Genomic DNA, 11,770 nt, shown 5'->3' on the forward strand with positions numbered 1-11,770 from the left:
CCCTCATTGCCGAGGTAGAAAAGTACCCATGGCACTGGGACGCCCGAAGGCCGGAGTACCGGCTGCCAAGTATGAAAGAAAACTCTTGGAAAGCCATCGGGGCCTCTCTGAGTAAGTTTCGTCGCATTCTTCGGTTCCAAAAATACGAAAGAGTTAGACCAAGAGGACGGACAGGACAAACATTGCACATGCGTGAAGGCGCGTACGGGAAGCTAAAATTCGTCTCGAAGGTGCATTGGGTGTATTCTGCGGTGCGGTTCAAGAGCGGGAACGAACTATATCGCCCGATTTTCGCACGGCCCGAGTGTTAACAAAAGTCACAGTCCGACAAGCGTGCGCTCGCAACTACGGTCAGCCAGAAAATACTGGCGCCAGAGGTTGCAACAATTTATGGACATACTGGAAGACCCTCAAATAGTAAAAAATAATAAAAAAAAAACAGACGAAGACAACAAAATTTTAAAAGCGGCTGAATTCCTCACCAGCTCGCCTGCACTTTATCACTACAAAGAATTATGAAAGTTCTACGTTTTGTCGTACATCCCATCGTGCAGTGCAAGCGTAGCAAGCTGTCACCCTCACGCTTGAAAATATGTTTGGTTTTGGGGTGAAACGTGGCAGAAAGCTTTATTTGAGATTAGTTAGTAAAAAACAAAATCAAAATATTTCTTTTTCAAGTTGTACTAACAAGTTTTTAAGCATTGGTATGCAACTGGAGCAGCTGTTACTAAAGGTTGTACCATACCAACTGAAATGGTGGCCACATCAACTGAAATTTCGCATGTTGAATGGAAGTCTCCATTGTGGGGGATGCTGAAAATTTGGAAATGACTACAGTTTGGCCTTCTATTACAGAAATGGATCCTGCCGAGTGCCTTCACATGTGGCAGAAGGTTAGAGAAAGGTACGGGCGGGAGTCAAGAACCAGCTGTGGCCGCAGTGGTGCTGGGCGAGATGAGGTGCAGCGGCCCAGCTGGGACCTCTTCCCGTACCTTCAACTTTTAGCTGGCCAGATACGTCGCAGAGGGTACTGTTTGTTCTCTACAAGGTTTTATTGACAACTATAAATATGATTTCTTTGTGTTCATTCAATATGCTGTTTTCCACTAGAACCAAGGCCCGCAAGATGGTTGGCAGCACTGGCCCTGCCACAGGGGTATTGGAGACACCAAGGGGTATGTGAAATAGTTGGCAACATTGACTTTTAACAAAGTCTTACTCTCAATTTAGATATCAAAGTACATTTAGGCATTGGTGTGTGAGTGGTTTCATGAATTTTGTGCTCATTCATGTTCAACATTTACATTGTGTTTCAACATGCAGATCTCCTCATGGGGGTCTACACGCCATGTGGGGGAGGTGCCACCGAAGACATGGCAGAGGAAAGTTGTGAAGCCAACCTGGACGACGTAAGTGCATTGTCTTGAAGCAACCTGTTTTAAGTGCAGTGCAGGAATGTGCCCATTTTCTTTGTAGAACTCCCTCGATCGTAGCCTGCAGCCAACGGCCACCTGCCAGGTGTTGCTGACGCTGGAGGGGGATGGCCAGCTGCCCAGCCCATCTCAGCTGGACCCGACTCCTCCGGTGTCACCACCCCAGGTGGCTCCAGTGGCAGCACCGATGCAGGCTACGGTCTTGCCCGCAGTGCCTCCACACCCGCCTTCAAGGAAGCTAGGCCGCAAGATTACCGCCTCGGAGCGTCGTGCCCGGGAGGATGCAGCGCTGGGCAAGGTTCTTAGTGAATCTACGAGGCAAATGGCCAACACATGTAAAAGGCCACACATTGATGCGTTAACTCCAGAAATGGCACTGGGGTTTCATTTTGCCAACGAGCTGGCGGCCCTTCCACCACATCTGAGGTGCCTTTGCAAGGAGAAAGTACTGAAGGTGTTCCACGAATTTGAAAAAAGAAATCTAGTAGAAAAAGGCCTTATTTCTTTAGATTAGAGTAGAAAATGATATTTTTGACAAGGTTTGCCTATACAGTCATGGCTCATTAATATGGACACCTCCATTCCCTGAAAAAATCATCCGTAATAACAAATCGCAGTCTATACCCGTTTTCACCTCAAGAACCGAAGTAAAAAAAGTTTGGCTCCTCGCGGAGCATTACTACTTTTTCCTTTTATGAGGAGAATTATATGTAGGTGCATTTTAGATTAGATATATGTAACCTTATCAAGATGTATACATTTCAAGCGCCAAAAGCATCGCTTCTTCCTCCGACAACCAAATCTTGTAAGAACTACTACGCCCGGCGTATGAACAATGTGCAAAACGTCCTTTTTTTCTTGAGGTGAAAACGAGTATAGAACGCATGCAATTCTTAGATAACGAGCGTAGACAATATCGTTCAGCCTTTCCACTCTCGTGAAAAAGGAAGACCAGCGGAGCTGTACTCGATACACTGTGTGATTCTTCTTCGTCGTCGTCCGTTTTTCGCGCTGTTTCCTATGATGAATTCTACCAACGCGCCCAACTATCCATTCTTCTATTATAGCTGGAAAGGTTGCCGCCATCTACGATCGACGGCGGAAATCATACTGGTTGTGTGCTTGCCGCCATTGGTTATAGATGGCGGTAGCTGTCCAGGCAGGTTTGTGTCGACATACCGGACACGATCCTGGGGAACCTAGCCCTTAACAGCTCCGCTGTAAAAAAGGCATGGTATATTTAACCACAAATTTATGGGATGTAAGTTTTCAATGTTACTTTTCGGCCCACTTTTCTGCCGAGAAAGCGTGCACAGTCAATCTTGCAAAAGTAAAGATAAGCTTTTTTCTTTTATGAGGGGGTGGGTCTTTAACATATTGCACATGTCCTGAAGTCTTTTCAGTTTTGAATTTGTATATCTCTTTTTTTGAGCTGAGCTAACAGCTTTGTTTGCTTACATTTCACACTTGCCATGGCCTCTGACCATTTTGCTTCCCACCAGATATTGTCTTTCCCACTTCCTAACTGACCACAAAACCGTGCAACCTTGCTTTTTATGCACTAAGAGTGCATCTGACAAATGAATGGGATTTATCACATGCCGTCCTTGACCTCAAACAACAATCGGGGGGGCAAAGGGCACATTAAGGCTGAAAACCTTACCATCTTTAGGTAGGCAGGTCTTATCTCAAGACAGGCCACAAACATTTGTGTACAGACTGTGACCTCTAGGGTTCACATTGTTTGTGTTGACCTATTTTAGAAAACTTTCATTCATATTAAAGAGACAAGAATGCATGTATATTCCCAATTCATTCCCCAAAAAAGTGGTTCATAGTTCGGACTGTGGGTTTCTATATTAACGGGGCACAATTACATAGCAGCAAATCCCTCTGTAAAATATTTTTTTCAAAATTGCAGAGCGTTTATAATAACAGGGTCCATACTAATGAGATGTGACTGTATATACTTGTTTGCCAAACTAACCTCAACCTTGTCAAGTTGCCACTTTATTTTCGGGAGGGCCATTTGAGTATAGAAGTTTTAATAAATTTGATTACAAACAGGAACACCAGATTTATGTGGTGTTCCTGTTTGTTCCAGTAACACGGCTATGGTTCCTGTTTCAGTAACACGGCTAAGGTTCCCATTGTATGCCTGTTTGTAGCCGGTGGTCTGTTTGAATAAAAAAACGTACAGCTCAGAAAGGAAAAAAAATAACGGGTAAGCTTTCATGTATATACTCTCCAAGAATAAATAAGCAGATATTGCCTCTGTAGATAAAAGAAACCTAAATAGTACCTTGAATTTAGAACCATATTTAGATTGAAAACACCAAACCTTGCCCAATGATTTCATGCCAGGTAAAAGGCCTCTTGCAATATTTTTTACCCTTTTAGTTTCCACTCTTGTTGCTTAATGGCTTCCCACTTTGCTGGGTGCATTGAAACTTTATATTGTGTTTTTGTTTATATTGAGACCTGCCAACCAAGTGCAATATGTTTATTTTGTTCCTATTTACTTTAATTGTGATAATCTATTGTCAGTGACAGGTCAAGAACGGAGTATGAGTGGGAGAGGAGGAACCAGACGGGAGGTTGGAGCTGAGGTTTTTCCTCTCCAACCCAAGCTTTCGCCCACCCCCTCCTCTCCCACTCGGTTTTTACCCCCTTACTGACTACAGACTACATATGTACTGCTTTCCTTGCTTCCCAATACAAAGTACTCACAGCTAGTACTTACCAAATAAAGAAACTATTTTGGGATAGTTCTGTGCCATTTAATTAACAGATTTCTCTACATAATTTGTCATACACAAACTGAAAAAAATGAATGATCCCATTGAAAACTATGTCGCATGCCAGCAAAGTAATGATGAATAATATAGACTATCCGAGATGTTATAATGTACTATAGTGACCAGTATGCTGGCTGCTATAGTACATCAGTGCATGCCAGCACTCACTAAACTAAAAAAGAAAAAAAGCAATGCCTACAGGCATACTCTTGGTATATTTTGTTCTTTCGTTCTACGACCATGCATTGCTTGAAGCTTGCACCAAAGCATTTGTTTTTATGTCCCATAATGTCGCCATGTACCTTCAGTTTTCATAAATATGCCCCAGTGTGATCACACATTATACTTTTCCTGAATTACAATTGTCGCCTGTGTTCCGTATAGGTTTGGTCAGCACTTTGACTGAAATCTCGGCTACTTGGTGCTTGCTTCATCAATTTTTGGGCACCTCTGGCAGCAGAAAGCAATACTGCCTCGAACTCTAGGCTGTGAAATCATTTATGAGGTCAAACATATTAATGGTAATGCTCGATACAGAATGCAGAGAAACTGACAACACTTGCAACTATTCAAACAAAATGCTACACAGCAAATAAAATGGGGTCACCGAAAAAAGAAAAACACATTTCTGGCAAGGCATGGGGAAAAAACAGCTTCAGCCAAACAACCCGAGCATCGAACTGAGACCTGTAGCAAGCTCCTGTTGGTGTGTATTCCTACTTGGGACAACCAGACTGGGTGGAGCGCTTTCTGCTCACTCAAGGCCACACGAAAAATTCCTCATTACTTTGGATTTTTTGAAGTCACATAGTGCCAATATGCTTGAAAACCCACAAAGCATTTTTGTCACCTCGGACATGTCACACGTAATTCAGAGACAAGTTAAAGCGAAAATTTCATAGTAAGATATTTGAAAGTACGCTTAAAAACAATCCTCTGGAGAAAGCAATAACCTGAAAGAATATTTAAAGCACCCGGACAAAGGCGACTAACAAATTCCGTCTGGTTTTCTTCGCGAGTTCCCCGAGACAACCAAAAATAACTGACTGTTTCAGGGACTTCCAACGCTGTTATTTCACTGACCTTTCATGTGTATACGAGGTAAGTAAGATAAACAGAAAACGAGTAGTCTAATCATGATACTGCGCGTCATTAAAACTAATATAAAATATGTATTTCTCTGTGGATCACATTTCCATGACCGGATGACGACTAAACAGTCGTGCTTCTCCTGCGTTAATTTTCCTGCTCAACGAAAAAATTGCTGGCACTCATCTTTGCTCCATAAAACACATCCAGTGCGCCAAGGTTGAAAGTGCATTATAACTTCATTAAAAATATTTCTAAATATTTTACATATAAGTGATGGCGTATTAAGCACTGGACAATAGTTTCTGAAATAATAAAAAAAATGTGTCAAACGCACAAAAAAACATGAATACACTACATTTGCTCGGCACGAACAGCTACAGATAGTCGAGCAAGAAACTTCATTCATTTTATGGCGGCCATGTCACGTCGTCCCAAGATGGGACGTGATGGGACGTCATCCCAAGATGGGATATGGCAGAGGGTGAAAAGGTCCCCAGGACCAAAGGTACAACTAGAGCGACTGTACATTGTGATGAATAATTGGTGACGATGCCAACAGGGCAATTTCCCGGAAATAACATTTGCATATGCAGTGAGTGGCCTTAGGGACAACTGGGTGCTTGGACAGCTGGTGTCAAGCCTTTGTAAACATTTTTGTACTGCCATGTAACTTCGCCAGCGGGGCAGCAGAAGTACCGAGCGTATGTCTGTCTCACCTTCTTGGCATCGTCATTGTACATGTTTGAGCTTGTGCGGCCCACGTCTACAAGGGCACCGCCATCGTTCACCTCGGCCCTCCACTGGCCAAGCACCACATCCCCAAGCGCACCTTCTTGGTCGGCATAGCCAGCAGGGCAGTAGCGGCGTTCCCCTTGCTCATTCTCGTCACACGTCCTCAGGTAGTTGTGCAAGCTGACGCATGCCCAGACAATCGCTTCCAGATTCTCCTCTGAGGCCTGGATCGGCTGCCTGAAGATGCGCCATCTTGCAACCAAGATGCCAAAGGTGTTCTCTATAACCCTCCGTGCTCGTGAGAGCCTATAGTTGAACACCTTTGGCACCACCGTGAGGTCTTTCCTTGGATAAGGGCGCATGAGGTTTGGGAGCAGGGGGAACGCCTCATCAGCCACAAACACGTAGGGCAGCTTAGTGCGTGTTCCAGGGAGGTGTGCAGGGGGGGAAGGTCAAGGCCTCCAGTCATTAAGGACTGCCCCATTTCGGAGCCCCGAAAAATACCCCCGTCGCTGAAACGACCTGGCTGGCCGACATCCACAAGTGTAAACTTGTATGCAGCATCACAACTTTCAAGGAGGACGATGCTGTGGAATCCCTTGTAGTTGTATGTGTCGGAGCCTGCGCTAGGGAGGGCTTGGATGGTCACGTGTTTCCCATCCACAGCTCCGACACAGTTAAGGAAATTCCACAGCCTTGCGAAGTTGCCTGCCATCCGCTCCCACTGGGCCATGTTGGGAGGCTAGAACAATAATGTACTTATGAGTTGTGGTCAGTTCGACCGCCACATGAAAACCACACTCAAGGCACTGGACCGGACACCAAGAAAACAAGAACGCTGTTTCAATAGAGAATTCAAGGCTAGGTGTTTGTGGTTACAGAACACAATACAGTTAGAAAAGCAATTCACGAAACTCGCAACATCCGAAATGGCAGCACAGCCCTTGCTGTGGTTTTTCCATATATTGCGATTCTGCTTATATTGTCACGTCCGCACTTGCTTCCACCACCAAGTGTCTTCCGCGACTATGTTGACAAGAGGCTTATTTTGCTATGTGGATTGCAAAGGTCGATCTAACGCAAAAGTTAACCTACCCTAGCCTGGGACGAGGCCGTGTCAGAGCTAAAAGCAGCCGCCGAAATGCTGCGGAAAAGTAGGTGCTGATGAAATGTTTCGAGATATGTGAAGCATAAACTCACATTTTCAAGCTGATTAAGCAGTCGACGTACAATTGTGTGCAGATTGTGGCAGCTACGACAAGACTACCTCACCAAAGCATGTGTTTCTTTGGAACAACCACTATTGGAGTCAACATCAGCAGCTCAGGAAACAGCAGACGCAGAAATATGAAGCAAAATCTGGCATGCAAAGCAGTCGCGGCCCCGCATAAACTCATGTTTTCGAGCTGATTAAGCAGTAGACATACAATTGTGTGTAGATTGTGGCAGCTACGACAAGACTACCCCACCAAGGCACGTGTTTTTTAGAACAGCAGCTATCACGGTCAACATCAGCAGCTCAGGAAATAGCAGACGCAGAAATATCAAGCAGAAGCTGGCATGGAAAGCAGTGGCGGCCCAGCATAAACTCACATTTTCGAGTTCATTAAGCAGTCGACGTACAATTGTGTGCAGATTGTGGCAGCTACGACAAGACTACCTCACCAAAGTATGTGTTTCTTTGGAACAACCACTATTGGAGCCAACATCAGCAGCTCAGAAAACAGCAGACGTAGAAATATAGAGCAAAACCGGGCATGCAAAGCAGTCACGGCTCAGCAAAACCCTATTTTTTAAAGCGTTGTTTCATCGCTACTTCTAACACTCTGGCTGCGGGCACCTGGAAGAGACGACAAGGCGCTGAGGGACACCTTGTAGGAAGCATTCGCCATCCTAATTGGTCGAGGGCATCTGTCGCTTCCGTAGGGAGACACACCATAGCACGAATGTAACGAAAAACGTATATGCCGTCACAAACTAGCCTCACAGGTGTTCGGGTCGTTGTCAAAAGTGATGTTCAGAGGGACTGTTAGCATTTAGTAACCAGCATTTTAACCTACCTTTTCACCCTTTTAAAGGGTTACATTGTTCCGTTTGTGATGTGACGCAGGCAAACGAAGCGCGCTGTTCCGGCTGACCCACATGCGTGCCAGTATGTCAATCCCGTTCTCATTCTTCGTATACAGCTTTGCCCTCACGGTTTCTTTTGCTGGAAAGGTGCTGAGTTTCATTTCACCTCTGGTATTAGTGACACCGTATCACCGTGAAATTGCTCGTGCGCATCAAAGGCCTCCTGAGTTCGCTAGAGCCATGGCCAGAGAAGGCTCATCTCGCCAGTTGAAGCAGGCGAGACTTACCTGTTTTGCGGCGGTACAACTGGAGCGTTTGCCCAGCGTTGGTAGACGAGCAAAAAAACTCGTGCGAAGAGGGGCGTACGAAATGACGGGGATGGAGGAAGTTGCATGACGTTTTGAGCAGATATCCTCGCGGCTTCGTCGTGCATTCGGTTGCTACGAGCTGGTGCGAGCAGACTACAAGGAGATGACGCATGGAAGAACACGTTAGGGGTGTTGGCCATCCTCATTGGCTGGGGAAATCCATAAATTCCACACTGCTGCACGGAACTACTGAGATGGAGTATAGACACGAGCCATGTTTTGCTTGCCTTTCGGAGCATACACAATAAGGGCTGTGTTGCACATGCCTCATGCACTGGTGACACAGTTAAGTGCTGTGCTTACAGTTCTGTACAGTGGGTCCAGCACTCTATGCAGCGCCCGACAGGTTTCCCCAATAATGAGGGAGGTCGTTGAGCGTCCGATCCTGTAACAGGATGCGCAGATTCTCTGCGAGGATCCGTGCGCCAGGTACCTGAAACATTGAAATTGAGAGCCACCATAAGCACATGTAAACAAGGAGGTGGCCTAACAAGTCAACCTTACAGCGGTAAGTTTCAATAAGCCTCCAATTGCATACAAGTGGACTGGAAAACTATGCCAGTAGTTGCTATACACTGTTTCACCTTGTGTTGTACCGCAGGAAAGGCTACAAAAGCGCGAGCTCCTTGCTCTATGGCGCACCTCGGCAGCACAAGATTTCGTGCACCAAGGGCAGCTGCCAACACTATGAGCTCGCGCTTCTAGCCTTCGCTGCGGTACAACATAAAGTGAAACGGAGTATAGCAGTAGTCTAGCATATAAAAGAAGACAAAATCACAGAGAGTAATGGTCGTGCCATCTTCTCACCTACCTCCTAGGCGATTTTAAATAAGAAAATTAGTTTACAGAAAGTTCATTTATAAATTCCTGTTATTCGCTTCGTCTACCTTTCTGTCTTGATTAAACTAGTTTGGTGAGGAAGACCATTGAGTAACCTTCAAGGAGACTGAAGCGCCGTTCACACTCTTGCGGCCAAGTGAGACTGAGAGAGACCAGACCGGTTTTTAAGCCTCTTGCAATCTCTTAGGACCAGCTCCGCTGCAGCGCACCCGGTCCTAAAAAATCGCAAGAGGCTTAAAAACTGGTCTGGTCTCTCTCGGTCTTACTCAGTCGCAAGAGTGCGAATGGCGCTTGAAGCGGGTAAAGAATTGTGCCAAGGTGAAAATCAGAAAAACATAACAAAAATAAACTCTACAAGTGAGGCCCCTCCTCGCTTCAGCATGGTGCAACACAAGACTGCTGTGGTGTTGTGACAAAGTGAGATACAGGTGGAGCATCCCGCCTAATGCATACTTCAGCACAGAAACAGGTCTATTATGTTGACGAAATGTTCAGGGATGAAAGTGCACATGCGTTAAGTTTCAATTATCAAATCTCTACAACCGATGTTTCAATATTGGGGGAGGAAGGGGGAGGGCGTCTGCCACGCAAACAAAAAACAACCAACAACCTCGTCAGCAACACCTCATTGAGGCAGTATCACGGAAAATATGAGCTACAACAGCCCTTCATGCTTTCGCGTACATATCTCTGTCCGTTTCAGGAGAAGTTTTGATCCATATTAGACCTGCAATACAAAGTTCAGGTACCATTCTTCCCACTTTTTCGCAGATCAAGAGATAATAAGGTTTACTACATCCGCACGAATAGCAAAAAGCAAAATTGACTGTTGCAACTCATATTCGCGGTAGTACGTTCGGAATCCCCCGAATGTAATCAAGGTATGTACTTCCTATAAGGTGTCCTGGCTTACCGGATTGTTAGCGATAGCCGCTCCGCTGGGGAGATCGGCTTCCTCCAAGGAGTTGCCTCTCGTTGTAGTTGGGGCCCAACCAGAGCAAGTAGCTGGTCGAACCTGCACAAAAATAGCAGTCAGCTCCTGTGTGCGCGGCTGGCTTCGTTTTTCAAGCGATTCCTAGGGAGGAACACACACACACCTTTGCCGCGTCATCCTGAAGTACTGGAAGAAGTCGCTCCCGTTGTCCAGACGCATATCTCGAACGAGGTGATGGAACTCGCCAAACGTTTCCCTCGATCGAAGACGGAACCGTATCCACTCTCGACAGTGGCGCCTTCGTCGAGACCGCAGAATCATCGCAGCGGTGGCTCGCGCTATCAGTGCCCAGTCCGTGTCGCTACCGGATTGAGCAACGTAGCTCTCGATGCACTGAACAAACAGCGCATGCAGCATATCGGGACTTTCGCAGTTCGAGGGAGACATGTCACTGCTACAGACCATACGACAGTCGACCGTACGCTCGCTGGCCGCCATGTCTGTCAGTGTTGCCTGGCTAGCTCGCTTGCTGTTGGCTAATCTCGGACAATACAGGTGATTTGCTATTGGTCGTTGCATGTTTTCAACGGAGCTTTTACGGAGCAGTGTGAACGTGCTGTACGCAAGCGGAACGTAACGTTAACATAACATAACGTAACGTAACTTAACATAACGTAAGAAACGGCCCAGTGTGAACGGGCCTTAACAGGGAGTCGCAGAATAAGTTACGGGCAAGTTCACGCAGTGCAACGGCCGAACTTTCCTCTACAGCGCCTTCGACCTGCACGTGCACGCTTCCACAAATGCGTTGTAAACAAGAAAAGCGCCCGGGCCGCTACAATTCACTGATGCGCGACGAAATCAGGGCACCCCTTTACCTGCCGATCACATTGAACGCCGAGAAGCTGGTGGAAAGGACTGCACTTAGGGAACAAACGGCCGGGACACCGGGCACCTTGCAACGTGTGCTCACATCTCGAAACTATGCTGAACAGGTGGAAAGCTCGGACACAGACACCAGTGGCCAGCATACGTACTGACATCCCCTGTGACTAAATGTCAGAATGTGAAAGGGTACTTTTTAAACATGTAGCAGACGATAGCGTTGATACACCCGTAGCAGACGAAATACCTCCACTTAGCTACTCGGCGAGCGCGGGCGGCGCGGACGACCAGCGGAGCAGCGGAGTGATACAAAAGTGCAGGAGAGATCGCGTGACCTATAACCAGCGTGTGATTGGCTCCGGCTGCACGTAGCTTTGGCTGCGCTCGGACGAAAGCTGAAACGAAGTATAATCGCGCGGAATTGTACGCCTAGATAACAAAATGTATTGGACAACACTTTTCACGCACCCATTAAAGGGACCATGAAATTACCTTTTTTACTTTTGCCAGATAACTTTTACCGTCAATGTTCACTGAATGCCGAACAGGCATTTGCTTTCGTCTCGGTTTATTAACCTCTACACACAAAATTAATGAAATATCGACTTTTTCTCTCTC

At 46.2% G+C, this 11,770-nt stretch overlaps 1 protein-coding gene across 1 annotated transcript; it reads right to left on the minus strand.

The window, feature by feature from the left end:
- Positions 1–5,925: 5,925 nt before the first annotated feature.
- LOC115331510 lies at positions 5,926–10,765 on the minus strand. Its single transcript, XM_040215740.2, has 5 exons — positions 10,431–10,765; positions 10,247–10,348; positions 8,797–8,926; positions 6,560–6,797; positions 5,926–6,335 (listed from the first exon to the last, which is right to left on the minus strand). Exons 1-5 carry the CDS (start codon positions 10,763–10,765, stop codon positions 5,926–5,928), a joined length of 1,215 nt encoding a protein of 404 aa, XP_040071674.2.
- Between the last annotated feature and the right edge of the window lie 1,005 nt (positions 10,766–11,770).

The sequence above is a fragment of the Ixodes scapularis genome, unplaced genomic scaffold (genome assembly GCF_016920785.2).
Source record: "Ixodes scapularis isolate PalLabHiFi unplaced genomic scaffold, ASM1692078v2 PGA_scaffold45__5_contigs__length_3442486, whole genome shotgun sequence".
NCBI classification, from domain to species: domain Eukaryota; kingdom Metazoa; phylum Arthropoda; class Arachnida; order Ixodida; family Ixodidae; genus Ixodes; species Ixodes scapularis.

Excerpts from the sequence above, each read along its gene's own strand:
- LOC115331510 (XM_040215740.2), bottom strand. The coding sequence starts at position 10,765 with ATGGCGGCCAGCGAGCGTACGGTCGACTGTCGTATGGTCTGTAGCAGT. Across the intron at positions 10,349-10,430 it reads TTCAGGATGACGCGGCAAAG|GTTCGACCAGCTACTTGCTC; the intron begins GTGTGTGTGTGT and ends ATTTTTGTGCAG. Across the intron at positions 8,927-10,246 it reads CGGCTATCGCTAACAATCCG|GTACCTGGCGCACGGATCCT; the intron begins GTAAGCCAGGAC and ends TCAATGTTTCAG.